Source organism: Cokeromyces recurvatus, assembly GCF_025118155.1.
Source record: "Cokeromyces recurvatus strain NRRL 2243 chromosome Unknown BX663scaffold_17, whole genome shotgun sequence".
NCBI lineage: Eukaryota > Fungi > Mucoromycota > Mucoromycetes > Mucorales > Mucoraceae > Cokeromyces > Cokeromyces recurvatus.
This window is the reverse complement of record NW_026251403.1, coordinates 430,329-456,724: the sequence shown is the minus strand read 5'-3', so window position 1 is coordinate 456,724 and position 26,396 is coordinate 430,329. Positions and strand designations below refer to the sequence as shown.

The 26,396-nt window shown below is 29.9% G+C and overlaps 12 protein-coding genes across 12 annotated transcripts; 7 read left to right on the top strand and 5 right to left on the bottom strand.

Annotated features, from left to right (window-relative positions):
• Positions 1-754: 754 nt before the first annotated feature.
• BX663DRAFT_513811 (Low temperature viability protein-domain-containing protein) lies at positions 755-2,979 on the bottom strand. The gene is made up of 4 exons (XM_051528206.1): positions 2,734-2,979; positions 2,585-2,655; positions 1,977-2,519; positions 755-1,895 (listed from the first exon to the last, which is right to left on the bottom strand). The coding sequence occupies exons 1-4, from the start codon at positions 2,872-2,874 to the stop codon at positions 1,091-1,093; spliced, it is 1,560 nt and encodes a 519-aa protein (XP_051381704.1). The 5' UTR covers positions 2,875-2,979; the 3' UTR covers positions 755-1,090.
• Positions 2,980-3,131: 152 nt separating this feature from the next.
• On the top strand, positions 3,132-5,041 carry BX663DRAFT_513809 (uncharacterized protein). The gene is made up of 5 exons (XM_051528205.1): positions 3,132-3,281; positions 3,401-3,571; positions 3,723-3,793; positions 3,864-3,915; positions 3,993-5,041. The coding sequence occupies exons 1-5, from the start codon at positions 3,165-3,167 to the stop codon at positions 4,938-4,940; spliced, it is 1,359 nt and encodes a 452-aa protein (XP_051381703.1). The 5' UTR covers positions 3,132-3,164; the 3' UTR covers positions 4,941-5,041.
• BX663DRAFT_513805 (acyl-CoA N-acyltransferase) lies at positions 5,042-6,066 on the bottom strand. Its single transcript, XM_051528204.1, has 5 exons — positions 6,022-6,066; positions 5,981-5,982; positions 5,682-5,932; positions 5,489-5,617; positions 5,042-5,412 (listed from the first exon to the last, which is right to left on the bottom strand). Exons 3-5 carry the CDS (start codon positions 5,899-5,901, stop codon positions 5,177-5,179), a joined length of 585 nt encoding a protein of 194 aa, XP_051381702.1. The 5' UTR covers positions 5,902-5,932; positions 5,981-5,982; positions 6,022-6,066; the 3' UTR covers positions 5,042-5,176.
• On the top strand, positions 5,466-7,310 carry BX663DRAFT_513794 (uncharacterized protein). Its single transcript, XM_051528203.1, has 8 exons — positions 5,466-5,612; positions 5,691-5,759; positions 5,829-5,932; positions 6,022-6,234; positions 6,317-6,442; positions 6,517-6,734; positions 6,806-6,930; positions 6,988-7,310. Exons 3-8 carry the CDS (start codon positions 5,930-5,932, stop codon positions 7,266-7,268), a joined length of 966 nt encoding a protein of 321 aa, XP_051381701.1. The 5' UTR covers positions 5,466-5,612; positions 5,691-5,759; positions 5,829-5,929; the 3' UTR covers positions 7,269-7,310.
• A 60-nt stretch (positions 7,311-7,370) lies between these two features.
• BX663DRAFT_513793 (uncharacterized protein) lies at positions 7,371-8,674 on the top strand. The gene is made up of 2 exons (XM_051528202.1): positions 7,371-8,118; positions 8,176-8,674. The coding sequence occupies exons 1-2, from the start codon at positions 7,412-7,414 to the stop codon at positions 8,642-8,644; spliced, it is 1,176 nt and encodes a 391-aa protein (XP_051381700.1). The 5' UTR covers positions 7,371-7,411; the 3' UTR covers positions 8,645-8,674.
• On the bottom strand, positions 8,675-9,217 carry BX663DRAFT_544040 (putative guanine nucleotide exchange factor mss4). The gene is made up of 2 exons (XM_051530872.1): positions 9,048-9,217; positions 8,675-8,960 (listed from the first exon to the last, which is right to left on the bottom strand). Exons 1-2 carry the CDS (start codon positions 9,201-9,203, stop codon positions 8,724-8,726), a joined length of 393 nt encoding a protein of 130 aa, XP_051381699.1. The 5' UTR covers positions 9,204-9,217; the 3' UTR covers positions 8,675-8,723.
• A 2,274-nt stretch (positions 9,218-11,491) lies between these two features.
• On the top strand, positions 11,492-13,615 carry BX663DRAFT_553054 (uncharacterized protein; the record flags this gene model as incomplete). Its single annotated transcript, XM_051531415.1, has 1 exon — positions 11,492-13,615. The coding sequence occupies one exon, from the start codon at positions 11,492-11,494 to the stop codon at positions 13,613-13,615; it is 2,124 nt and encodes a 707-aa protein (XP_051381698.1).
• A 409-nt stretch (positions 13,616-14,024) lies between these two features.
• BX663DRAFT_513779 (major facilitator superfamily domain-containing protein) lies at positions 14,025-16,258 on the bottom strand. Its single transcript, XM_051528201.1, has 8 exons — positions 15,980-16,258; positions 15,820-15,913; positions 15,613-15,761; positions 15,366-15,501; positions 14,918-15,286; positions 14,447-14,860; positions 14,305-14,362; positions 14,025-14,206 (listed from the first exon to the last, which is right to left on the bottom strand). The coding sequence occupies exons 2-8, from the start codon at positions 15,911-15,913 to the stop codon at positions 14,062-14,064; spliced, it is 1,365 nt and encodes a 454-aa protein (XP_051381697.1). The 5' UTR covers positions 15,980-16,258; the 3' UTR covers positions 14,025-14,061.
• A 665-nt stretch (positions 16,259-16,923) lies between these two features.
• BX663DRAFT_513771 (uncharacterized protein) lies at positions 16,924-17,354 on the bottom strand. The gene is made up of 2 exons (XM_051528200.1): positions 17,199-17,354; positions 16,924-17,131 (listed from the first exon to the last, which is right to left on the bottom strand). The coding sequence occupies exons 1-2, from the start codon at positions 17,320-17,322 to the stop codon at positions 16,944-16,946; spliced, it is 312 nt and encodes a 103-aa protein (XP_051381696.1). The 5' UTR covers positions 17,323-17,354; the 3' UTR covers positions 16,924-16,943.
• A 1,198-nt stretch (positions 17,355-18,552) lies between these two features.
• BX663DRAFT_513762 (uncharacterized protein) lies at positions 18,553-20,157 on the top strand. Its single transcript, XM_051528199.1, has 6 exons — positions 18,553-18,903; positions 19,033-19,112; positions 19,177-19,299; positions 19,392-19,550; positions 19,621-19,708; positions 19,793-20,157. Exons 1-6 carry the CDS (start codon positions 18,618-18,620, stop codon positions 19,924-19,926), a joined length of 870 nt encoding a protein of 289 aa, XP_051381695.1. The 5' UTR covers positions 18,553-18,617; the 3' UTR covers positions 19,927-20,157.
• On the top strand, positions 20,058-21,761 carry BX663DRAFT_102185 (uncharacterized protein). Its single transcript, XM_051521464.1, has 3 exons — positions 20,058-20,127; positions 20,186-20,496; positions 20,569-21,761. Exons 2-3 carry the CDS (start codon positions 20,263-20,265, stop codon positions 21,625-21,627), a joined length of 1,293 nt encoding a protein of 430 aa, XP_051381694.1. The 5' UTR covers positions 20,058-20,127; positions 20,186-20,262; the 3' UTR covers positions 21,628-21,761.
• Positions 21,762-22,965: 1,204 nt separating this feature from the next.
• BX663DRAFT_553051 (LIM-domain binding protein-domain-containing protein) lies at positions 22,966-25,048 on the top strand (the record flags this gene model as incomplete). Its single annotated transcript, XM_051531414.1, has 8 exons — positions 22,966-23,501; positions 23,566-23,638; positions 23,704-23,812; positions 23,881-24,050; positions 24,146-24,370; positions 24,453-24,522; positions 24,576-24,638; positions 24,711-25,048. The coding sequence occupies 8 exons, from the start codon at positions 22,966-22,968 to the stop codon at positions 25,046-25,048; spliced, it is 1,584 nt and encodes a 527-aa protein (XP_051381693.1).
• Between the last annotated feature and the right edge of the window lie 1,348 nt (positions 25,049-26,396).

The window sequence follows — 26,396 nt, the reverse complement described above, 5'->3', positions numbered from 1 at the left end:
TAATATACCTAGATTTTAAGAATTTATCAGGGACAGCAGCAGCAACCATAAAATTATTTGCCTATCTACTTAATTGACCTTTCACAAGATCTTGTTAACTTGCTAAAAAATAAAAGTTCCTGACATTATCCATGACTCGATAAAATTTCTATAAATAATAATAAAGTGAATTTAGTCTTTTTTTAAGCTTTTATTATAATAAAAACATTATATTAAATATAGTAATATGGAATTTTCCATCGTTTTTAAGCTAATTGTTAAGCTTTCATTTTAATCTTAAAGGCATATATATATATTTATATATTTATGCTAGTTAGAGGTATTATTAACTACTATAAACTGATTTAATTATTAATTTAAGAAAATAAATAAAACAATTAGCTTAATAAATTTGCATTTTTTTTTTTTTTTTTTTTTTTTTTTTAAATGTATAAACATTTGGATATATTAACAACAAAGGTATCAAAATATTTTTATACGCAACCAATCATGTATCGCCGGCTAAATTGACTCCGCTATTCATTTTTACTGCTGCCTTTTTTTCCGTATTTTATCATTTGTATTCATCAACGCTGTGTATAGTTCCGAGAAATTCTTATTAAATAAGAGGAGAAGAAGAGCGCATTTTTCTTTTGTCATTTTATTATGTAATAAGTATTTATTACGCAATAGAAATAATTACCAATAGTATGTCAATTCAAGGATATTAAAGACTTCTTTATTAAATACTACATTTTTTTTTAAAAAAAAAAAGAAGAAAGACTTTTCTTTAATACTCATTATGCCCACAATAAAAAAAAATAGTAACATATAATATGGGGGAGGGATATTAAAAGATAGAATTCTTTTATGTATAATAAACACGAATGCATACAAAAATAGACTTATTTTTTCTTTATATGTATTTATTTCCCTACAACTACATATATACATGATATCATTAAATACTCTATAATTAGGGAATATGTGTAGCACCTTTTGCTTGGCGTTGTTGTTGAAGGATTTTCTTTTGTCGATTTTCTTCTTTTTTAAAGGCAGATTTTGTTAATTTCTTTTCTTCTCGACGATTCTAATATTATAAAATTTGTTACTATTTGTAGAAACACACACACACACACTCTCTCTTTATTATTATTATTACCTTTTTTGCTTCTTTTACTGCTTGTTTTCGTGCTTTCTTTTCTTCTTTTGTTTCTCCTTTTAATCTTGCTACTCCTCTATTTTCTGCAGATATATTTTCATCATCATCATCTTCTTCTTCTTCTTCGCTATTTTCTTCCTCTTCTACTTGCTTCTTTTTTTGCTTACGCTCTACTTCTACTAAAATAGGCATACCAGTCTTGGGATCGATACGAATTTTCTTTGATGGTCCCTTATCACTAATTAATGAAGGATGATTTTCTAAATTGGAATAGGTTGAAATAATCGTCTGTACATCCCAACTCTCCTTTTGTCTTTGTACAGGTCTCTCTAAACGAGGCTCGAGTAAAGCACGAGTCAAGCGTGGTTTAGATGGTTCATGCTGTTCTTCTAACTGCTGAACATCTGGTTTTATTAAGCCTTGACGATAACTATCTAATTTAGCTGCTGAACTTTCTCCTTCCATCTTTGGTTCCATCTTTCGTCCTATGATTTCGTATTTTTCTAAAAAGTCATCTAAAATAGACTCAAAGTCTTCTCTTTGTTGAATTTCTTCCTCATTCATTTCTTCACTTTCATCTTCATCTTCCATGTATTCTTCTTCAATCTTTTCAAATCGATCATCTAATAAACGAAGTTGTGTATTACGATGCATAGCTGAAGATGATACCGAGTATCCTGTTTGTTTTGTATATCGATCAAATTTATCAGATTCATCGTCAGATCCTGCATTACGATTTTGGCTTAACTTGAATCTATAAAAAAAAAATTATATAAATATACATTACTCATCCTTTCTCTCTCTCTCTCTCTCCCTCTTTTTCTTTCTTTATTACTTTTTAAATGCTGCTTCCCAATCATAATTTTCTGCATTTACTTCTCCTTCTTCTTGTTGTTGCTCCTCATTATCATATTCTTCATATTCTTCATATTCCTCCACTTCTGAGTCAAAATAATCATCATCCTCCTCAGGGTCATAGGGTTCTCCATCAGCATTTAATTGCTCAATAAAATCATCGCCCAATTCATCATCAATAAATTCATCATCAGAGAGAGCTTCGAGGACTTCACGTAATCGAGGATCCATATCGGGCTGAAGTCCATTATCAAGACCAGTGGATTGATTCATGACACCTACCGCCATTTCCACAGAGGAAGGCAAAACATCAGAGGGTAGCTGAATTAATTTAGAGTTTTTCTGTTCTCTATATTCATCCTCTTCCTTGAGAAAGGCATCATGGATCGTCTTTGGTTTTTCTTTCTTGGGTGCTTCTAAAAAGACGGCATCCGTAGAACCACCAATAGGTTTTAAATGTTGAAGATAATCATATTCACCATCATCAAAAAAAATACCATACATAGCTGCTTGACCAATACGTCTATATATAAAGAAGTGTTATTCTCTTTATTCAAGTTAAAAGGTGTCTTAACAAAGATACATTACTGATCAATTTCATCTTGTGTCAATTTTTTAGGTTTTGCTTTAACTCGATCTATTTCTTCCTGAGTTTTATGCTAAAAAAATTACATTAATTCAATTCGACTATTGTTAATGAATTAAAAAAAAAAAAAGAAAAAAAAAAGTTCAATTACCTTTAGTTGATTGCTAGGCAAGACTTCTTGAAGAACACGATCAGATGCTTCAGAGTCATTAATAAGTGGATCCTTTTGAGATCTGTGTACAACATGATAATGCTTTGCTGTTTTTCTATTAATAAATGGCTTTTTACCCATATTTTTTTTTATAATATGATATTATGTATTAAAAAAAAACAAAAAGAAAGAATATATCGTATTCGGGTTCTGGATTTCCATATCCATATAAAAAAAAAAAAAAAAAGGGGTGGCTTATCATTTATAATGATGAGTATTTGTTGAGTTTTTTATTTTTTCTGCTGTCAAATTATCAACCAATCATTCAATCCGTACATGATTGAACCACCGCTATATTAGTTATTGACATGTGTACAATTTTTATTCCTTTACGTTCCATATTCATCATCATCTCAAAATTTAAAATCACTATGGCCGAATTAGCTCCTCCTGTTCTTCCTGACCACGTCAAGAAACCTAACAAAGAAGAACATAAAAAAACTATAGAAGCTATTAATGCTAATATTGAAAGAATTCAAAAGCAATATGTAAGTCCTTTATATACATGTATACATTTATATAGCTTGTATTCTTCTATTTCGACATTTGTCTCTCTATTATGTATTTATTTTTTTTTTTGGATTGTCTGAAACTCTTTCAATTATAGAATGTTATGAAAGAAAAGATTGCTAAATTACCTCCAAAGCAAGATAATACACGTCGTGAAGAAATCCTCAATGAATTAGCCGAGATTCGTGATAAACAAGCTGAATTAAAGAAAACTCGTAAAGCAGTTCATGATCAGTTAGATGCTATTAATGAATCTATTAGAAAGAAGGTAAGCAGGAGAAAAAAAAAAAAAGAGAAAGTTATCAATACACAGGATAGAGAAAACAAGGATAATGTATCCATAGATAATAAGGAAGGGGGAGAGAGAGAGAAAGGGATTGAATAAATTTTAATATTTTTTTTTTTGTATGTATACATAGGTCAGTTCTATCAAGGGCTTCCAATCCAGAATTCCTTACAAAACAACAGAAGAAGTTGATATCCGTATTGCGTATGTATCATTATTTTCATGTTTCAAACGCGTTTTAAATCCTTCTAATCCCTTTTTTTTTTTTAAAAAGTGAACTTGAACGCAAGATAGAAGCAGGTGTAAGAATTGTTGAAGAAAAAAAGGTAGCCAATCAAAAATCATAAAGATATATATAAATAAATATATTTTATTAGAGCACTGTTAACCTATACTTTTATAGATGCTTCAAGAAATTACTTTGTTAAAGCGTAACCGTCTTTCTGTTGAAGACGTCGATGCTCAACAAACTGCTATTGACAGAGAAAGAGAAATTTACAACGAATTAAAAAAGAATATTGATGAATCTGAAGCTAAGAGATTGAGTGATCGTTATGAGCAATTGGATGCTGAGTTTAAAAAACTCAATATTGAACAAAACAAACAACGTGAAGCTCGTAATAAACTTTACGAAGAACGTAACCAGTTTAAGAAGCAATTGGATGATGAATACAACAAATTGCGTTCGACACGTGATGAATATCGTAAGAATAATAATGAATATTTTGATTTCCTCAACAAATTGAAGGAATACAAAAGAGAACAGGAGCAACTTCGTAAGCAACAAGAAGAAATGGAGAAGCGTCAAGAGGCTCTTAAGCAAGAACTTGAATTGGCTTCCTTGCCTGCCTTTGAAAGTGAAATTGCTCTTTGTGATAATCTTGCCATCTTCTTGGAAGGTTTCCTTATCTCTGACAATAAATCAAATGCTAACTCAGATGAGGCTCATCCTAACGTTACTGATAATGCCTTTGAAGGTATGGTAATTAAGAAGCGTGATGATGAAAACTTCTTTGTTGGAAAGCCTATCAAAAAGAAGCAACAAAAGAATAAAGAGACAAAGGAGAAGAAGGATGATTCACTCAAGATTCCTCTTGCTACTATGGAAGCCTTTTTTGATATCAAAGTCACTGTACCTACCAAGGTTTCTGAAATCCCTGCCACTCTTAAGAAACTTAAGGAACGCAAGGCTTACTATATTGCTGAGCAACCTAAGATCACTGAGTTAAACAAGAAGAAGGCAATTGAAAGAATTGCAGCTATTGAAAAGGAAGAAGAAGAAAAAAAGAAGGCTGAAGCTGAAGCTAAAGAAGCTGCTGTTGCAAAGGAAGAAGAAAATAAAGAAGAATAAAATCGACCTTAGAAAGAATTTCCTTTATCTATATATGCTTTAATATATACATAATTCATCTTTACATAATACTAACTATTTTTTTTTTTTTTTGAAAGAGGAAAAAGAGATAAAATAAAATAAATACGTTTGATATGTGAATTGTTAGATAATTATGTACAAAGAAGTAATAACAATAATAAAAAAGGGAGGAAATGATATACACATAAATAGCTTCTATAATCGACCTACTATTATCATGTTTTGCTATTGCCTTCATAAAGATGAAAAACTGGCCTTGATAGAATATAAGCGTCTCTATTTTCAATAAATCTATAATAATCAGGTACAAAGCTGTGTATACGAAATCCGTTGCGCATGTAAAACCTAATAGCTTTCTCATTGACAGTTTGTACATGCAAATAAATAGATGTTATCATTGGATTTGTTGTTTTTCTAGCATATTCCATTATATGTTCTATAAGCATGCTTCCTTTTTTTTTTTTTTTTTAATTGTTCAATCAACATATTCTTCAGATTTCCCCTTTTTTTTTTAATAATTACAATACCTAAACCCAAGTTTCTATACAATTTTAATACCCCAAGAGTCATCATATAGATTCTTGCTGTGAAATTAGAATATTTATTTGATTCTAATCGACAACAAATAGCACCTGCACATTGATTATCATAGTAAACTAGAATACACTATTTAGCATTTATTATTACATATGCATACATTTATCTATTCAATAAACACACTTATTTTAGCAAGTTCCTCTGAATGAAGGACCTCATTATAAAATTTTTCTCCATATTGTACAGGGAATACACGGGCATGTAAGTCCATTAATTGAGGAATTGTCTCAGAAGTGACACTACTAAATGTTATACGTGGATTACTTGTAGTTACTATTGTCATAATAATTATTAATAAATAATAACCAGAAGACGAAGAAGAAGAAAAAAGAGTCAAACACATAATAATACAAACTGGAGGAGCAATAGCAATGGTAGACCAATAAAATTAAAGAATTGATGTTAATTTTTATTATTAATGCAAGTCTTTTTATTTTTTTATTATTTATTCCCTCTCTATTAGAAAAAAAAAAAAATGCAAACCGAAAAACCACTTCAATTAGAAAATATACAGGAAAACTACACTCCAAAAGAACTTGTATCATGTATTCATAATCAAAGAGATATTGAAAAGTTTGTAAATACAAAAGCCTTTCAGCGCATCATGACTTTTGTTGTATTATTAAATGAAAGTGTAATGAAGAAGAAAGTTTCTGATCCTTGTCAAATTTCACCTGTAAGTTAAAAGATGTTCAAAAAAAAAAAAAAAAGAAAATGAAAAAAAAAACTGCTGTATGGTAACTCATATTCTATCGTAGCAAACACAACATATATTAGACATGCTAGATGAATTAAATTCTTGGATTGATGAATTTCCTCCTTTAGAAAATCCTCAAAGATTTGGCAATAAAGCTTTTCGATTATGGTATAATAAACTAGTGCACGTAAGATATATACATATATGTATATGTGATTGATAATAGTATTATACGGTACTAAAAACAAAATACGTATCTAGTCTTCAGAAGAATTAATGAAAAAAGCATTACCAGAAAAACTACATTTGGCTATTCCTGAACTATCAGAATATTTAAACAAAAGTTTTGGTAATGAAACAAGAATAGACTACGGATCTGGTCATGAGCTTAGTTTTGCTGCATGGCTTGCTGCTATTGCCATGTTGGGTGGATTTACGTCTGATGATTATCAAGCCATTGTATTGAGAATTTTTGTGAGGTTAACTATAATTTAATTATTTAATAGAATTTGTTTGTTTGTTATGAACTCATTATTATTATATAAAAAAGATATTTAGAATTAGTTCGTAGAATTCAAAAGACTTATACTTTAGAACCAGCAGGCAGCCATGGTGTTTGGGGATTAGATGATCATCAATTTTTACCTTATGTTTGGGGAAGTGCTCAACTGATTAGTAAGTCAATTTATACACTATTTGCAAAATAAAATGGTCTCTAATTATTTATAATAGATCATCCTAGATTATTACCCAAATCAATTTTACAAAGGGATCATGTTGATGCTTTCGCCAAAGAGTATTTATATTTTAGATGCATACAGTATATATTAGAAGTGAAAAGAGGACCCTTTTTCGAACACTCGCCCATGTTGAATGATATTTCCTTTGTCATGTCATGGAGTAAAGTTAATTCAGGCATGTTAAAGATGTATGTAGCTGAAGTGTTAAAGAAAGTTCCCGTAGTTCAACATTTCAAATTTGGATATATTTTCCCATTTGAAACAGCCCATTAAAAAAAAAAAATAATAATAATAACAATAATCGTGTGACTTTACAGCATTTTTATAAAAATTTTATTATTTCCTTTTTTTTTTTTTTTTTTTTTTTTTTTTTTTTTTTTTTTTAATTCTTAAATTAAAATTATTTATTGATACAAATGAAATTTACTTATGATACAAGTATAAAACTTCCTCCAGTTGACTTGGAAGTAGATTCTAAGCCAGTCTATTATATCGGTCCCGCAACAAGAGAAAATCCAATGTCACAAATACGTACAAAATTATTAGGAAACGTTTATTTCAATGATCCAAAAATAAAATGGAATCGTATTACACTCCATTTTACAGGAAAAGCAGGGTTAAATATTGATGCGCCGACTAGTTCATTACCTCGGGATGTAGCTAATTCACAATCTAATTTACAGGAACTTGCCTCTACAACTACTCATCTAGAGACGACAGTTACTCTATGTGATGTTGAAAAGGAACTAATATACACGAATGAAAAGGTGATTGATTTTGGCTTCTATTTACCGCCTTATTTGCCACCAAGTATAATAACAGAACATGCATTTGTGGAATATTCGTTAGCCGTCACATGTACTACTTCAGGTACTTTCTCGAAGAAACAAAGAGTCGAAAAACCAGTGACGGTATGTAGACATTATTTACCTAGTCCTAGTTCTTTAATTCCAAGTGTAGAATACCATGGAGTAAGAGAATGGTTTGAATGGTCTATAGAAGTACCAAAGGCGACAGCAATAGAAGCAGGCGAAGTTGTTATTGCTTTACGTTGGAGTGTAGAAAAAGAGTTAGTTGAAGTAGATAGAATTGAATTTTGTATAGAAGAATTAGAAACTTATAGGTAAAACAAATAAGATGATGATTATTTTATTTTGACAGCTCTTCACATTTATTCTAGGTTTAGTACAAAATCTGGAGTACATAATCTAAAACCTATGGTTACACGATTTCCTTTTACCGTCTATCATCCGCCCACATTTTCAAATAGTTCAGAAACTCATTTTATTCGTACGCCTATATACACTACAATATCAAAGAAAGTAGCAAACCCCATTAGAACACATCATTTTGACCCATTTTTAGAAATAACACATCGAATTAAACTCAATATCCATTTTGTCGCCTCCACGATCAATACAAAACCACTTGAACTTGAATTTCCCATTATTATAACTGATTTCCCGCCAAATACTTTTGGAAATGATTTACTACTGTCTCCTCTATCTTCTCCTGATAATAATAATAATAATAGCTCATTACCACCTCTTATTCAGCCCGGAGGTGATGAAGTCCCTTGTATAGACTTGGATTTACCAGAATATACGCCACGTTATGAAAGTGTGGCGTCAAATCAATCCGCGTCTTAAAATAAAATGATACCTTTATTCTCTCTCTCTCCTTTTTTTTTTCATGTATAAATAAAACATTCATATTTTGTATTATATTCTAAAATCTATATCTCGCTCTTTTAATGCTAACAACAAATTCTTTTGGATTAGTTGTATCATGATAACCAATAGGCCCAAGGTCACAATCAGCACAAGATAAATATTTTGTTGTACCCATGGTAGTTGAGAAGCCAACATTTTCAAAATCCATCATATTACTCACATGCCAAAAATGTGTATCATCATCAGCGTTTAATAATGTATTTGCTGGTAAGGCTGATTCTGGTAAAGCGAGCTTATATTCAAAAAATGTATAATAATAATAGTTATGATTAAGCTAATAATAATAATAAAAAAAAAACCTTCTTTAAAATTAACTTACTTTTGAGCCGTCCCTTTCAACCAAAGATGCAGTATTCTTTCTCAGAATGACGCAATTACAATTTTCTTTTGGACATAGAATATCTGCGTTATTCTTTCCGTTTTCAGCAACTAATTTTGTAAGTGGATCTTCAATGCTTTTATATAATTCTATCATTCTTTTAAATTGAATAAGAAAAAAAAAAAAAAAAAAGATGGACCTTTTGCTTCTTAAAAAAAAAAAAAAAAGAAAAAAAAAATCCAAGTTCAGACAAGTTGGGTGATTAGGTCAGAGTATGGAAAAAGGTAATAGAAAAACCTCCCCCCCCCAATATGATGGGAATGATAGTACTATAAAACAAACAGAGTGTAAATAAATTGGGCTATAAAACAGCCAATTACTCAATTAGTATTCAGAATTAAATGATAAAAAAAAAAGAGGAGAGAGAAAGAAAGGAAAAATTCCACCACTGTAGATTGACAAGTCTATCGCATGCAATAAAGTGTATTTAATTAGCTATTGTAGTTACTATGTTCAAAACAAATAATAATGAATCTTTAGACATTTAAGGCACACAGAGAGTCAATTATACATATAGAAGTAGAAAGTAAAATAATTCCCTATATGTATATATACTGGTTAATAGAAGCAAGTTAAAAGGTGATAGAAAGGTAGTTAACTAACCTAATTGGGCTTCTGACACAAATAACAGCTATATTCAAGTCCATTCATATGCTGTCACATTCTAGAAACAATAGAGAAATACATACGACGAGCCGAGCTGAAGGTTATTTTTTAAATAATAAAATGGACCTCATTTTTCATCAAGACCCGCCCTCCGTAAATAAATGATGAAATAGGCCCAAAAGCATAATTATTAAAATTATTCAGTTAGAGGAATGCAATACCTCCCAAAGGGTTTCTTTTAAGATTGATATCCTTAGAAGTAATTACAAGGAAAAATGGAGAGAGAGAGAGAGGGTAATAAAATAAACAGCAATACATCTTCTTCTGATAGAAATAATTCATTTTAGCAACTCCCAAGTATTTAAACAGTTGAAACATTAAGCAAATTTACAGTATTTAAACTTTGGCATTTAGAGGATCTTTTGCGAGTAGAGAATTAATACTATAAACAGACTTATGTTAATATCTCCAAAAGAAGAAGAAAAAGTGTACTTTAATGCTATTATTAACAAAACAGATAAATTACAAGTAATTCTTAATCATCAGTTGTATCCATCAGTATGGAATACATCTTTCTTTAAAACAACACTGCTCTGATTGAAACTTGTTCTTAAAGTCTTTTCTTTTTGCAGAAATTATGAAAAAAAAAAGACTAAATTGCTCAAAAGACATACTAAGAAGCTTACAGATTTTTTTTTAACTATTGTTTTTGGATTTAACCTTCATATTCTTATTAAATTATGCATGTATTGTTGTACTAAAAGACTATTGTATTTCCCAAAATAGAAATGATATATCCGTACTTGTTAGTTGTTCTAAATAGAATAATAATAAAAAAAAAGTGCAGGTATTATTCATCATCATCGTAATAACTAGTAGGAATTAGACATACTAAATATAGGGTACTAATAATAATAAGCTATAAAAGATAGATAGTTTTTTTTTAGTGGAAACTGATGATACAAAAGAAAAGATGAATTCTTTTCTTGAAGCCTTTAGTAATAGATGAAATTAAGACTTTAAGACGATATAATAACAATCATAATAAAAAAGCCCCTTTCTTTTTTCTTTTTTTTTTTTTTGAAATTGTATATGACTGAAGGAGAAATATAAGATAAAAGCATTTATAGCTATTTAAGAATATATACATGTATAAACAAATATACACACATGTCTATATATATTTTTTAGATTGTATAATTTCAGGTGAAATATCTTCTTTTAATCATATCCAAAAGAACGATTTTTTATTGGCCCTAAAATGATCGTTTTGGAATAGTCCAACAAAAAATTGAAGTAGTAATAGTAATGGTAGTAAAACAAGATATTAGAGAGCCGAAACCTGACAAACTTTAATTGTCCGCAAAGTCGTCATTTATTACTCTATTTTTTTTTTTTTTTTCCTCCTATCTACTACGAATTCTATGATAATAATGAATGATGCTATTATCTAATCTGAAAAAAATAAATAAATAAATAAATGCATATACACACAATAATAATAAACAAAACTCATAATCAAAGTGTGTGTGTGAATTCTTCTTGATGAAGAATAGATACGAGCTTGTGATCAAAATAAAGTCAAAAGATAAAATGCCTTTTCTCTGCTGGTTGCATTTTACGTCACAAATTCACAATAAATTAGGTTAAAAAAAAACACCAAAAATAAAAAAAATTTCTTTTTTTATTTTATTTTATTCTTTTCTTTTCTTTCTAAAAAAAAAAAAAAAGAAAATCTATATACATTTATATCTATTTATACACATATCTATTTTATCATGTCAACAGAAAATAACGCGTTAAGTCCTCATGTTCAAGCTGCTATCGATTCAGTCGTAGGTAGTAGAGTAATTGATGTTCATTCTTATCTTGAAAAGAGAAAGGGAGAAGAGATGAAATCAACAAATGATAGTACTACCACCCCCGCTGAAGAACAAGAAACTACTGTCCTTTCTCCTGCAACAGCAGATCTTCAGGATGCTATTTCAACTGCTATTAAAAATGTTGTAGGTTCTCGTGTCATTAATCTGGATAGTTACTTTGAAAAAGCGGATACATTTACTGAGGAAATCAAACAATCCGTTCCCGAGGTTCTCCCCGCTGCTGTAGACGAAACAAAGGAAGAGGCAATCGATAATAAGGAAGACGTTGTTCAAGAGATCAAGGAGACAGTTCCTGAAGTAGCCCCCGCTGCCGTGGCCAATGAGGAGCCCTTGAAGGTAGACTTGAGAGAGGCTGTTGAATACGCTATTCGTTCTGTTGTCGGCTCCTCTGCCGTTGACGTTTATGCTTATTTGGAAAAGACAAAGGAAGCTACTGGAAGAGTGGAAGAGAAGGAGGAGGAGGAGAAAGTGATTGAGGTAACTGAGAAAGTAAAGGAAATTGTTGTTAGTGATGATGAAAAGCCAATCACTGAAGTGAAGGAGGATGTTGTTGAGGAAATTAAACAAGAAATCCCCGAAACAGCTCCTGCCGCAGTTGACGAAACAAAAGAAGAGGCTATTGATCACAAGGAAGATGTTGTTAGAGAAATCAATCATCTTGTTCCAGAGGCTGCTCCCATTGCTGTTGATCAAGTTAAGGAAGAAGCTATTGATTCTAAAGACCAGCTCGTTGAGGAAATTAAGGAAACTGTCCCTGAGGTTGCTCCTGTTGCTGTCACTAATGAAGAACCCTTGAAAACAGATATGAAGGCCGCTGTTCAATATGCTATTGACTCTGTTGTCGGCTCTCGTGCTGTTGACGTCTATTCCTATCTTGACAGTAAGAAGAAACCAGTAGGAGCTGAACAAACCCCTGCTCCTGCCGCTGCCATTCAAGATGTAAAGTCTCAAACTCAAAATTTGGCAAAAACAATTCAATCTGCTGCTGTTGTAGAGGAAGATGAAAAGGCTGCTAATTTGGAAGATGTCAAGACAGAAGCTTACTCGTTGTCTGATTCTGTTAAGATGGCTGCTGTCGCTATCGGTGGTGCCGCTACTGCTGGCGTTGCCTCTCTTGTTTCTGCTGTCAAGAACGATGAAGATAATCACTCTGATGACGTAACCGGTGATGTTGAGCCTAAGATTAAGGATACAGTCAACGATACTATTCAACCTATTAAAGAAAACATCAACGCTACTGTTGAAGAAGCTCAAAAGCAAGCACCTGTTATTCAAAAGACAATGGATGATAAGGTGAACGATACTAAAGCAGCTGTTGCTGAAACTGTTGAAAGTGTTAAGAATACTGTCAAGGACAATGTTGAATCAGTCAAGGATACTATGAATGCTACCGTCGAAGAAGCCAAGAAGGATGCCCCTATTATTCAAAAGAGTATCGATAATAAGATAAGTGACAACAAGGCTGCTCTTTCCTCTGAAGCCGAATCTGTTAAGGCTGCTGCTGCTGAAACCAAGTCTGTTGCTGAAGAAAAGACAGCTACTCTTACTGAAAGCGTCAAGTCTGCTGTTGCTGGTACAGTTAACCTTGCACAAGACAAGATTGCTCAAGTTCAAAAGGAACTTCCTGTTGTTCAAGAGGAAGTGAAGAAGACAGTTAACCAGTATGTTGAGGACATGAAGGCTATGCCTGCTACACAAAAGGTAATGCATGCTGTTGGTACCATCGAAGAAAAATTAGTAAACACAATTCAAAAGCCTGAGCCTGCTATCCCTGTCCCAGTTTCTTCTAATGAAGTAAATCCTGTCTATCCTAAAGCTCCTGGTCAAGCTTCAGTTGGACCTGCTGTCGCTGCTGCTCCTGTTGCACCTGGTGCTCCCGCTGTTCCAGTTCAACCTGTTAATCCTGTTACAAACAACTCTCCAGCTTCCACTGTTACACCTGTTATTGCACCTGAACAAAAGGCATTACCTTCTAAGCCCGAACAACAAAAGAGCAGTAGCAAATGTATTATCATGTAAAAAAAAAAAAAAAAAAAACACACACACACAAGAAAAAATATATATAGATGTATATGCATATATATATTCATATACATAAGTCTAAAAAAAAAAAAAGCCTATACGCATATCAAATATATGCCTAATACCTATTAAATTTTACAACAACAACAACAACAAAAAAAAAAAAAGAAGAAGAACTATTCATGATATTATGATGTTATAATAGACAAATTGATTCCTTTTTTTTTAAAAAAAATAAATAAATAAATAAAAAATAAATAATAAGAGTATTTTTTTTTTATGTGTCAAATTCCAAGGATTTTTTTCTTTTTTTTTTTTTTTTTCTTTTTTTTTTTTCTTTTTTTTTTTTCTTTTTTTTTTTTTTTTTTTTTTTTTCTTTTTTTTTTTTTTTTTTTTTTTTTTTTTTTTTTTTTTTTAAAAGTACAATCTCCACATGTATATCTTTAATTGTTTTCAAGAGATGACTTATTATAATTGACAGGATCGAGTTGCATACCAGCCAAAAACGTAGCAAGACCAAATAAACCTAAAATGCTCCAACTTATATAAGCTCGAATATCTAATGGAATCCATTTTATAGCAATAGATCTTTTATAAAGTTTATGTAAATATAATATGAAGCAATAGATAGACATATAAATATTTATACACATATTTTCGGTATTATTATTATAATTATTACTAACCTTGACCAGATATAACCAGCAATAATAGGGCTCAATGCTCGCATTGCAGCATTACAGGCTACAAGATTTTACCAATTATTTATATAATATATATATATATATATATATACATATAATGAAAGAACTTCGGTGCAAAACTTACATTGAGAGAATCCATTAATAAATCCTAGTGTATCATGTCTTTTAATAGAGTTATTAAGTAAAATAACAGCTGTCGTGACGCCCATTGTTTGTGCTAATGATTTGAGAGTTAAGCAAGCTACTAAACCAATCCAAACCCAAAGCTTTGTTGAGGAGATATGAGTCAAGAAGGGAACAGGAGGCAAATAATATAAAAATCGACATAAACCCTGAGAGAAGAAAACAAAGATACTTAATAATAAAGAGATTTGATACAAGTGAAGCAAACTAAAGAGAGTGGTCGCTTTGTGTAATAAAAATAGTTGAAAGAATAGTGTGACACATCCAGTGTAGGACAAAATAGATCCAATTTCTTTTGATTCAAATTCAAGACCACCTAGATCTTTAGGTGTTGCAGACCAAATAGGAAGTAATTCTAAAGGTATATATTATAGCACATTGTAGTATTAACTAACTAATACATGTAACTTACCATCAAAATAAAGCATTTGAAAAGCAGTGACTGCATATAAAATGCAAATAGTTAGTATTGGAGGAGTAAGTATCTTACAAATAGATGTATTATTTCTGGATTCGTCCATAAGTGGGTATGTATGATATGTCTCATTTTCATTAATAGACATCAATAGAGATCGTTCTTCTTCAAAGATTTTTGTTGTATCTAAATAGCTTTGTGGCAAACTTTCTTTCATAAATAAAAAACCTAAAAGCCAACAGAAACTTGATATACAGGTCGCCACAAAACATGGTAAAAAATAGGGGTAATCCAATAGAAAACCAGTAGCAAAATTGCCGTCTTTAAATAAATATGGGTATTTACGTACAGGTTCTGATAAATAACCTAGTAAATCCAAAAGAAAATAGAAAAATAAAAAATACAGGAGAAAGATTAAAAAAAAAAAAAAAAGGCTTTATATTACCACCTAAAGTAGCACCTACAATGCTACCTAATCCGAAAGTCACCTGTAATAATGAAAATGCCCGAGTTTTTTGTGCTGAAGAATGGTTCTCTGTCATTTCAGCTATCATACTTTTAAATATACTTATATTGCCATTCTATATGATAATGATTTTTTTTTTTTTTTTTTTGTTAAAAAAAAACAAAACAAAACAATAATAACAACTTTACATATATATTTATATATATATGTGCGTTTATAAACTAACAAATAAACCTGAGACTATTTTAGTGGCTAATGCCCAAGTAAAAGATTTCGATAAGCCAAATAGTAATACACCAATAGATGTTGAAGCAAGACCTATTAAAACAACAGGCTTGCGACCTATTCGGTCTGAGATCAATCCCCATGGGACACCTAATATATAATCTATATGTCAAACTACATTTATGTAATTTGAGGTCTGTATGTATACTTGATATAAACTGTGCTATTGCAAATGTTGATGAAATAAGGCTCGCATAATATCCTATAGAGAGTTCATCTGTCATTTTGAAATCCCGAATCATCTGTAATAAGATTTTAAAAAGAATAAGTATGTGAGGCTATATCGTTCAAACTTTGTGATTTATTACAAAATAAATGAATGGAACGTGTATACTAAAAGATATAGGCTCCTATACATATAATATGTGAAAATATGTATATATATGTATGTAAAATATATATGACTCAGTTTATCTATTTGTGTGTATTTTTAATAGATTTTTGTTTTTACTGCAAAACGACATGCGCAGATTAGAAATAATTGAAATTTAGGCAATTGTAATCCATTCGACATTAGACCTTTATTACAAGTATTATCGAACTAAATAAATATATATGTATATATTCTCTGCAAGTTGTGAATTATAAATATATAAAAACAACAAGGTCAAATATACGAATTATGTGTTTTTTATTGTTTATTATTTCTTATTGTGTAACACATAAAAAATAAATCAGATGAGTTGGCGTATCATCATGTTTAATCGCTATTAAAACGCGTAAATCTAATAAATTGGGTCAAGTTTTACTATTTTTGTTCAAGCAATATTTATAAATAAATAAATGTCATTTAGAGTGTTGTTTGATCCACAAGTTGAAAAAAGAACTAATTTCACATGTAAAATACAACAAAAACCCATTTATAAAACAGAAGACGAGAAACAAACTTATTATCGTTTCTTCATGTAAAGCCAAACAACAAAAAAAAAAAAATACACTACTTGACTTGATAATTATACATGATATAAACTAAGGATTGCTAACATGTCCAAGATTAGAAAGAAAGAAAGAAAGAAAAAAAAAAAGCATATAATTTCGTATGCCATAACTGAGACAGTATAATTATATTCTATTTTCATGCAAAATCAAATAAAAATGTATGTCCAACATAATATGTAAGGCGTATGTTTTACTTTATTTATTTATTTATTTTTTAACCAAGAATAATATGTCATTGACACAAATTCTGTATTAGTTATTTAACTGTTTATTATAGGGAAGCTTCTTTTTTTTGATTTAGAAGCTTTATAATACGAGATTGAATAGCCTTCATTAGAAGAAGAAGAAAAAAAACGAAAGGATTGCGACTAATAAATATGTAGGATGTATGTATACGAATGTTGTTGTTGTTGTTGTTGTTTTATTATAATCAAGTATACAATTTTGCAATTTTAGACTTTTGTTTAGCCCACCAGTCAACAAAGCTAGACTGACTATTATATATGATAGTAGCTGGATTACTATTATTACTTGCAAATCTTCGTTTAACACAGTTACGCCTTTTTAATGAAGCATTACTTCTAGTACCTGTTATAGATGATCTCTGAGATACTTCTCTAGTAAGTTCTAAGGTATTTTTTTCGTCGCTTTCAAACTTTTGTTGTTCCAAGACCAAAGTGCTAGTTTCCAAGTATTCAGAAAATCTTGACATTACAAATAATAATAATTTTAATTGTTAATAATAATAATAATAAAAAAAAAGGATCACGATTTAGACAAAAAAAAAATAAGTAATCTTTATATATAACCTTTTTTTTTTTTTTTTTTTTTTTTTTTTTTTTTGAAGCAAAATGAACGATCTTGAGCTATTGAGTTTTAGACCAATAAAACCTGTTTGTAGGGCTCCACATGCAATTTGTCTTATATTTTCTTTCTTAAAAAAAAAAAAAAAAAAAAAAAGTACATCATATTGACATTCATCAAGATTATTCACATTTTTTTTTATTCAAAGTGTACATACAAAAAGGCAATTAACATCAGCATTTTCAGACGACGTAGTGTTACATGAAGGATTTATGACTTATTTGAAAAAAAAAAACAGGTAAATACTATCTACATTTATGAAAGACAATCAAAGTTTTATTTATTGGCTTGATTTAAGAATATATTTATGATCTCATTTCTTACATTCTTATGCATATGATTGACTGATACTTACTTTTATATTTAAATGATTTGCTGTGTATCACCTATGCTTGATACATGCTTTTTATTGAATGATCCCTCATGAACACACAAGACTGTTTAAAGAAGAAAACGACAAAATAATAATTATCAAAACAAAGTTATTTCACTAAAGATGAATATTGCTTGATGAAGAAAATGATATACGAAGGGTATTGCATACGTTATTAAGAATACTAAATGATATCTCTGTATGCTTTATACTATTTAAAATCATAAATAAAATAACCAACTTTTTTAGATCTATTTTTCGGAGGAGTTTTTTTTTTTTTTTTTTTTTTTTTTTTTTTTTTTTTTTTTTTTATCTTGGTAGGAATGTTAAAGAGAATTGCCAACGATAACTTAATTTGATTACTTTGACACTTTTCACCAAGAATTAATTAAGAGTCCAAATAAACTATGTTTTGAAAAAAAATAAAATAAAATAAAATAAAAAATCCAGTTCATATCAATATCATAAATTATTAAATAAACTTATAAAAAGCTGACGTATATGCAATAATATAATTCGAAGTTTTTTAAATACTATCTGCTAGTTTACTCTTCAATACTTTAGTTCTAACTCGACAGAAAAGTCACTGATATGAATCATTAGAAGAAGGGAACAATTATTTTAAGAAACTGCAATAAAAGGATAAAAATTCAAAAGGCGACAGGCCTTTTCCTTCCCTTTTTTTTCATTCTTTCCCCTCTCCCCCTTTTTTTCCCTTTCTCTCTCATACTCTTTCTTTCTTGTAATAGTTGCAGCCATTTATTAGAGTAATGTCGATAAATAGACAAAAATCCCGTATGCGCTTGAATAATAACCGAGACAATACAGTTTATTTCAATTCTTTTGACTCAGTTTTGGATAGTGATCCTACCACTACCGTTATGCCATCCATAGAGGAATCATTACAGGATTGGCTTTCGAAAAACAGTAGTTCCCAAGAGAGTGACGATAACTTGTTTGATATGTGTCAATGCTGTCATCAAAATGATTGTAAAAATCATGAATTCATCTCGAAACATATTCAAAAATTAGAAAATGATATTCGTTTAGCAGCAGGTACGGGAAATAATAATAATAATAATAAAAAAAAAAAAAAAAAAAAGAGAGAGAGAATAAATTACTTTTCTTTCCTTTTTCTTTTTCTTTTTCTTTTTTTTTCTTTACCCTTAATGTATAATAACAAAGTGATTGGACAAAGTTTATTACAAAAACATGAACATTATGTAGCTGAATCTAGTATTGTAAAGAATCGACTTGAACAAGAGGTAATCAAACTACACATACATACGTACATACATTTATTTAATAATGGGATACATACATATAAAGATTGAATTATTACAAGAAAAAACTCGACAATTAGAACAGGGTTTGATCGAATCTGATAATTTAAAGCAAATCTATCTTGAAGAAAAAATGAAATCAATTTGGGAATATCAAAAGACACAAAAAGTAAGAAGACAAGTAACATGATATATATATATCATCTAATCTGTTTCTTTTTCTTTTATTTTCTCTTTTCCTTTTTTTTTTTTTTAATAAAGACGCTTGATGAAACTACTTTAGATTTGGATACATGTAATAACAGATGTTTAAAGCTTAGTGCTGAACTAAAAAATTATATAAATGAAGTGGAAAAGCTAAGAGTATTTAAACTTATGGCAAGACAAGCAGATATACAAGAAGATATTCTAAATTCAAAGGTAGTAGTAGTAGTAGTAGTAATCATCATCCTAAAGAGGGATATCATGTAAATATCTATTATTATTTTAGTTGGAAGATGTAAAGCAAGAGTTGGCTATTTCAAGGAGAGCAGAACTCATGCTGGAATCTAAACTCAGAAAACTAAAATCAAAATATGGTAAATGACTCTATACATATATGGCCTCTTATCTATCTATATATATATGCATGATTATCCTATATTAAGATAATTCTTACATAGAGACAGTCAGCATTGCATATGAAAAACTCAAAGTAGAGCAACAAGAAATGAGTATAACAAAGGAATTTCAACTTGATGTAGTTTGGTTAAAAGAGTCAAATGAAAAGTTACGTAAAGAGGTATTAAAGGTATAATTGTATGTAGCGTCTTATTATATATATATTTTCATATCTTTTATTAATAATGATGATATATTTACTGGAAACATATATGTATATATACATTATTTGCAGCTTACAAATGCTTTGCTTTTACCTCATTCTGCAGCTGAATTACAAATACCCAATAATAATAATAATAATCAAAATTACCTTATTGAACTCATTAAAGAGCTGGTATCTGCAAACAATAAATTAAAAGTGGACCTACTTGACTGTACTGATTTATTAGTAGAATATAGAAATAATAACAAGATAGATAAAGAAGAAGAAGAAGAAGAGGGAGAAGAAGATGATGATGTAAAAGAGAAAATGAATTCAAATAATAATGTCAGTTGGATGAGTATGTCAGCTCCACAAGCGAATGATGAACGGATACTGTCTTCCTCTCGATTGAAACGAATAATACCCACTAAAACAGGGAATAGTGTAAATCAGTCTATTATCGATAAATCATCTTCTTCTTCTACTATGATGCATTATGATGATGTAAAGGGTAAAAAAGCTATTGAAGAAGCTATTTTACCGAAAAATAAAATTGAAGAGGTGATATATATATATATATATATACGTATGTATTGGTATATATTCTATTTCATTAACAGCTTTATATAGCAGCATACTATCCTGTCACCCTCTATTTCATCTACAACAACAACAACTTCACATAGTGTAGATTTTAGTTTATCGCCATTTCATCAACTGCATCATCAAATAGTGAATATGTTGAAAAGAATAAATCAAACAGAGACAAGAACCTTAAATCGACAGCTTCGACGCGCCTTTGATATATTCGAATTAAGTAATATGAGTAATTCAATTATTGAAAATATTATAACGGATATAGATCATCTTAAGATGCAGTTTTTATGGATCGAGGATGTAAAGCAGGAATTATGGATCCACGATGTCTCTATGGCCGACTTTTTCCCACTGATGGGTGTTGTACAAGAGATGCTGAAGGAGATCAGTCAACTTAAGATGACACTCAATGATTTACAAGTCGATTATGTAAAGAAGATTGAAAAGAATGATATTCGACTGAAGGAAGAAGCTTTAGGAAAACAACAACTCCAGATACAGCAGCGTACGATGAAAGAAAGTACAAGCTACCATGGACCTCTTTCCTGGTTATTATCCAATATCTTTCAAAAACGCCCAGAAAATATTCCTGATCAATCTTCCAATCTTGTACCCTCTTATAGGCCTTTTCATACGCGTTTTAGTACAAGTGAAATATGTACAACAGCATCAGCCTATTCCAGATCCAAGCCCAAGAGAGTACCCTCTGTTCCTACAGTGGTTGACAAAGATGAATCCGTAGTTCAATGCCAAAAGAGTATAGATCGTTATGGACCTTCATCTAGTTTCCCTACTACAAGATCCACAGCTAAGGTGGATAACCATTTTGCAAAGCGAAGATCAACACATACTACTCATGGCACAACAGCAGATCAATCATCGTCATTTCCTTTATTAAGAGCCTCACAAAGTGTAGGAACTGTTAGAAGATCTCAAGCATCACCTGCTTTAGAATACATCGTTAGAAAGAAGAAAAGATCAAGTTTAGGACTAAATTCACTTTTTACTACAGATCTTTTGGGACTACCTCACCACCAGTCAAGCCCTGATGAGATAGCGAATAGATTTCCAACAAGCTGGTTAGGTAATAAATAGCTTATATCTAGATAAGGTTTCATTATTTCATCTATCTTATTAAGGAAAGAACGCTTATGTACAATTCTTTTTAAATAAAATAAAGATACTAGTAGAGTAAATGTAAATGATAAATTAACAAATACAATACAAGACTTGAATACTTTCTTTCTCTCCTTTAGTCCAGATATATAAAGCCTTCAATCTAATCATCTCGCCTTTTTCCAAGTCAAATAAGCTTTTATTATTTATTTATTTATATGTTTAAATGATACTAGCTTTCTACCTACATCCATCCTATATTTGTATAATTTAAGTATTGACTTTATTGAAAAATTTGTCTAGCTTTATTAACTCTGAGCACTAAAACAAAAACAAAAAAAAAAAAAAAAAAAAAAAAAAGATAGAAGCTGAGAAAATATGTATATGCATATACACATATACATACTTTTTTTTTTTTTTTTTTTTTTTTTTTTTTTTTTTTGAAAACTCCCTTGTTCCTAATTGAAAAAGATGTCTCACATCAATATTGATCTTCAAAAAAATATCAAATTCTCAAAGATAGTAAAATAAAAGATTCTCCACTACGTAAGGTTACAAAAAAAAAAAAAAAAAAAAAAGTTCCTCTTTTATACTTTTCTTCGTGAACATAAGACCCATTCTGTGACGGTCAAACTTTAGTAAATGATGATTTATGTTAACACACCACCTTAGTAGAAATAGTTAACTATCTGAGTATTAAAAAAAAATGATTCCATTTTATTATTTGGACGGGTTGAGTCCACACAAGTAAATAATATACACATAGTAGACTTCTTCTTGCATATAAAACTGTGTTATTAAATCGGCATAATATCATTGACTCAACAAATAAAAAAAAAATTTTTTTTCTATTTTTATAATAAAACAACAAGATTGTATTAGCAGTAGTTTATGATGCGCCATTCCCCCCTTTTAACTTAATAATATCTCCTTTATTATTAAGTAATCATATACAACATTGTCATTTCTCTTTATCATGAAAAGCTTATATTTATAAAAAGAAAAATATTGATTCTCATAGTGTTGATTAAGCCATCCATGTTAAATGTAAATTGGCGGCAGCAGTAATCATGATTAAAATAGTTGAATATGTATTCATTCATATACACACACACACGTTATTTATTTTTTTTTATTATAAAAGAGCCGACTGAAATAATAATAATAAATAATAATATGTATATAAAAAAAAAAGATTTTAAAAAAACTTAATTCTATTTTTTCCTTTTTCTTTCATTTTCTTCTCCACTTTATTTATTCTTTGGATACCATTTTTATATTTATAAAGAAGAAGAAGAATATATCCATTTCTATATAATGTCTACAGCTCTTCCTTCTTCAGACACAACAGTACAACTTGTTGGTTTATCTACTAACCAACCACCTACTGCAAGTCCATCACAAGCATTTTTGCAACAACAACAACAAGCTCAAAATATATTTAGACAGAGACAACTTATAGCTCAAAAACAAATGATGCAACAACAAATGTTGCAACAACAGAAATTAACTCCTCAACAATTACAACAACATCAACAGAAATTAACTCCTCAACAATTACAACAACATCAACAGCAACTTATTCAACAACATTTATTACAACAACAGCAACAATTACAACAACAGTTTCATCAGCAGCAGCAGCAACAACAACAACAACAACAACAACAACAACAGCAACAACAGCAACAGCAACAACAGCAACATCAACAACAGCAACAGCAACAACAACAACAACAACAGCGACGTCAATCACAACAACAAACACCTACAAGTACACCCCAATCAACGAATACTACACCAGCTATTTTACCAATAAAAATAGATCCTCAAACTATTGCTGCTTTAGAATCGTAAATATAACAATTAAATAAATAAAAAATGCCTGGGGCTCTAAATAATTCATCATATTATTAGAATTCATACAAGTGGTCAAGCTGTACTTCGGTTAATTCAATTTGTTGAACAGTTAACTCCAAGCCCAACTGAGGTATTTTCATACTTTATCATTATCATCATTATTATTATTTTGATTATTATTATTATTATTATTAGGCAGTGGATTATAAACATTGGGTCAATTTTACAGATAATTTCTTTACTCCAGAAAGTCATTTAGTATTTGAATTAAGTAATACGGAAGATGATGAAAAAAAATCATTTGGTAATAAATAGACCTTTTATATATATTTCTTTTATTCATAACCATATTACTATTCATATTATTATCAGAAATGACTACACCTACAATAGCTGGATTTTTTCAAGTTCAATATCTTTGTGGAGTCAAATCTATTCAAATGACGTTAGGAAAGACAGAAGAATATATATTAGCAGATGGTGTAATGCATGTAGAATGCCCTCGTGCAAGTTTGCTTCATCGTTATGAAAATGGCACTTTGGTAATTAAAAAAGAAAAAAAAAAAAAAAAAAAGAAAAGAAAATGGCTTACATCTCTCATGTATGTACTTATTTATAATGATCCTATTCCTTTAAGGTCATCAATACGGGTCCTTTATGGGCTCAATTTTTAAGAACATCAGCTGGTGTCTGGAAAATTAATCATATGGATTTTAAATGTAAGAACCATGAAGAATACGTGTCTAAATCAAATATAAAAACGGGTCCAATTCCAAATTCTAAGAAAAAAACGCAATCAGTTATACCTGAATCACCCATATCAAAATGGTATTTACCTTCTCGTGTAGTAAATTACTTGCAAGTAAGTTATTACATCTTTATTTTATTTTATTTTTATTTTTTTATTTTTTTTTTTCATTTTACTAAACTTTAATTCTACATAGAATGCTGATCTTGTTTGTGAAGCAGATGAAATTATGTTTCACTCTCTGGTTACAGAAACAACGGCAAAAGGTACACTTATTCAATATAACCTTTTTATTTTCTTTTCTAAAACTTTATTATAGATAGTATGGGTGCTATTATACTTGATCATACACGTAGATCAATTTTAAAACATGAAGATGAAGGTAAAATGTTTTTTTTTAAAAAAAAAAAAGAGCTATTTTTAAATTTTAAAACATAAAAAACTCAATTAATAGATAATAAAGTAAATATGAGTAATAATAATACATCAGTAGGATCTCCTATTGTAAAAACACAAAAAGGACATAATCAGCAAACTACCATGACACCACTTCAACAACAGGCAGCTTTAAGGCAACAACAACAATTATTTCAACAACTTCAACAACAAGCAACTTCTCCTTTCCGTCCACCAGCGTCAAGACAAAGCCCACAATTACAACAAGGTAGATTAGGTAGTAATCAAACGAGTCCTACTAATAAACAATCAACAAAACAATCAAGACAACAACAGCAAACAGCATCTTCCTATCCTGATCAATTTTCGCCACAAAGTCCAGTGTCGCGTAAGTGAAAAAAAAAAGAAAAAAAAAAGAAAAAAAAAAGAAAAAAAAAAGATGCATTCCTTTATTATAACTTCACTTATATAGGGAAACGAAAAAGTATATCAAACAATGATACAAAACAGTCAACAATACCAAGAAAAAAAATGAAGTAAACATGTATTATCACCTTTCTCCATATCCACACTCTCTTTTTATACATATTCAATTCTTCCTTTTTTTTTTCTTTTCTTTTTTATTATTCCGCATCTTTATCATTCTATAATATATCCCTACTAACTGTACAAAGAAATAATAGTAATTATTATTTGTTATAAACCAATACATATGTTTCTCTGGCATGGCTATTATTGTACTATCATCAAGCAAAGAAATATAAATATAAATACTCATATAAAATATCATTTTATACAGATCAGATAAAGGATAATCAACATTAGGAGAATGCTAATAATCTTCGTTTATAACAATAATAAAGTATATAAATATACATTCATATGTATAGGAAACTTCAATTTTAAGACAATTTAACAGTAATGGATGAAAAAAAAAAAGATTACCTGGTAAATACAGATATAAAAGCTTTGATTCATACATAAAAATCCAAAGGCTTTATGAAAATGTGCTTCTGGTTGGACAACAAAGAATGTACGTAAGCGTATGATTCAACAGGTAAAACAAGATTATTAAATAGGTCTATACTATGTTTGTTATCCCTCTGTTGGAGTTGTTAATAGTCATAAAATGAAAGAAGGAAAGGGATTTATTCATTTATTTATTTGGCTTAAGCAAGTGAGGATTCCCTTCTTCATCAAGGGGGTTAGACTTTGGTTGTTGACCATGTCTCTTTTAATTGCGTCATCGTATCATACACACTCATGATCAAGCTTTTCTTTTCTTTTCTTTTTTTCTTAAAACACACACTAGTTTAGAAAACACAGAATTGGAACGTGTTGTATATTTATATAGATCCTAGAGAGCAATGGCCACTTGGACGAGAAATAGGATGGGGGACTTGATTTTTATTATTATAAGCTGGAAGTAGCATTCTTGCCCAAGTGAGGAAGGAACGCGATTCATTCTTTTAAAGCATTTATTCTATTAAACTCTAGCTTATTATATTCATATTTGTGATTGATTACTAGCTGTTATGTCAGTATTCTATGCTACTCTCTCTCTCTCTCTCTCTCTTGTGAATAGTGTTGTTTTTTTTTAACTCAAGTTCATGATGTTATGGCTGCTGTCATCTTTATGTACAAATCTAGAATTCAGCTTTAAACACTCCCACCCACACACTCATGTATTGAAGCTTTTAAAGTCATTCATCATGTTTATCAATCATAAAGAAGATATATATAA

Bases quoted from the DNA above. Each gene is read 5' to 3' on its own strand.
- BX663DRAFT_513811 (XM_051528206.1), bottom strand. From the start codon at position 2,874: ATGGGTAAAAAGCCATTTATTAATAGAAAAACAGCAAAGCATTATCAT. The intron at 2,656-2,733 runs GTAATTGAACTT...TAATTTTTTTAG, and splicing joins TGCCTAGCAATCAACTAAAG to CATAAAACTCAGGAAGAAAT. The intron at 1,896-1,976 runs GTAATAAAGAAA...TTTTTTTTATAG, and splicing joins TGGGAAGCAGCATTTAAAAA to ATTCAAGTTAAGCCAAAATC.
- BX663DRAFT_513809 (XM_051528205.1), top strand. From the start codon at position 3,165: ATGGCCGAATTAGCTCCTCCTGTTCTTCCTGACCACGTCAAGAAACCT. The intron at 3,282-3,400 runs GTAAGTCCTTTA...TTTCAATTATAG, and splicing joins AAAGAATTCAAAAGCAATAT to AATGTTATGAAAGAAAAGAT. The intron at 3,572-3,722 runs GTAAGCAGGAGA...ATGTATACATAG, and splicing joins ATGAATCTATTAGAAAGAAG to GTCAGTTCTATCAAGGGCTT.
- BX663DRAFT_513805 (XM_051528204.1), bottom strand. From the start codon at position 5,901: ATGTGTTTGACTCTTTTTTCTTCTTCTTCGTCTTCTGGTTATTATTTA. The intron at 5,618-5,681 runs GTGTGTTTATTG...AGTGTATTCTAG, and splicing joins AGAGGAACTTGCTAAAATAA to TTTACTATGATAATCAATGT. The intron at 5,413-5,488 runs GTATTGTAATTA...AAAAAAAAAAAG, and splicing joins GTATAGAAACTTGGGTTTAG to GAAGCATGCTTATAGAACAT.
- BX663DRAFT_513794 (XM_051528203.1), top strand. The intron at 6,235-6,316 runs GTAAGTTAAAAG...ATTCTATCGTAG, and splicing joins ATCCTTGTCAAATTTCACCT to CAAACACAACATATATTAGA. The intron at 6,931-6,987 runs GTAAGTCAATTT...TATTTATAATAG, and splicing joins GGGAAGTGCTCAACTGATTA to ATCATCCTAGATTATTACCC.
- BX663DRAFT_513793 (XM_051528202.1), top strand. From the start codon at position 7,412: ATGAAATTTACTTATGATACAAGTATAAAACTTCCTCCAGTTGACTTG. The intron at 8,119-8,175 runs GTAAAACAAATA...CATTTATTCTAG, and splicing joins GAAGAATTAGAAACTTATAG to GTTTAGTACAAAATCTGGAG.
- BX663DRAFT_544040 (XM_051530872.1), bottom strand. From the start codon at position 9,203: ATGATAGAATTATATAAAAGCATTGAAGATCCACTTACAAAATTAGTT. The intron at 8,961-9,047 runs GTAAGTTAATTT...TTTGAATATAAG, and splicing joins TTGAAAGGGACGGCTCAAAA to CTCGCTTTACCAGAATCAGC.
- BX663DRAFT_513779 (XM_051528201.1), bottom strand. From the start codon at position 15,913: ATGATTCGGGATTTCAAAATGACAGATGAACTCTCTATAGGATATTAT. The intron at 15,762-15,819 runs GTATACATACAG...ATTATATATTAG, and splicing joins AATAGCACAGTTTATATCAA to GTGTCCCATGGGGATTGATC. The intron at 15,287-15,365 runs GTAATATAAAGC...TGGATTTACTAG, and splicing joins TGTAGGTGCTACTTTAGGTG to GTTATTTATCAGAACCTGTA.
- BX663DRAFT_513771 (XM_051528200.1), bottom strand. From the start codon at position 17,322: ATGTCAAGATTTTCTGAATACTTGGAAACTAGCACTTTGGTCTTGGAA. The intron at 17,132-17,198 runs GTACTAGAAGTA...AAGTAATAATAG, and splicing joins TCAGAGATCATCTATAACAG to TAATCCAGCTACTATCATAT.
- BX663DRAFT_513762 (XM_051528199.1), top strand. From the start codon at position 18,618: ATGTCGATAAATAGACAAAAATCCCGTATGCGCTTGAATAATAACCGA. The intron at 18,904-19,032 runs GTACGGGAAATA...ATAATAACAAAG, and splicing joins TGATATTCGTTTAGCAGCAG to TGATTGGACAAAGTTTATTA. The intron at 19,709-19,792 runs GTAAATGACTCT...ATTCTTACATAG, and splicing joins AAAACTAAAATCAAAATATG to AGACAGTCAGCATTGCATAT.
- BX663DRAFT_102185 (XM_051521464.1), top strand. From the start codon at position 20,263: ATGAATTCAAATAATAATGTCAGTTGGATGAGTATGTCAGCTCCACAA. The intron at 20,497-20,568 runs GTGATATATATA...TTTATATAGCAG, and splicing joins CGAAAAATAAAATTGAAGAG to CATACTATCCTGTCACCCTC.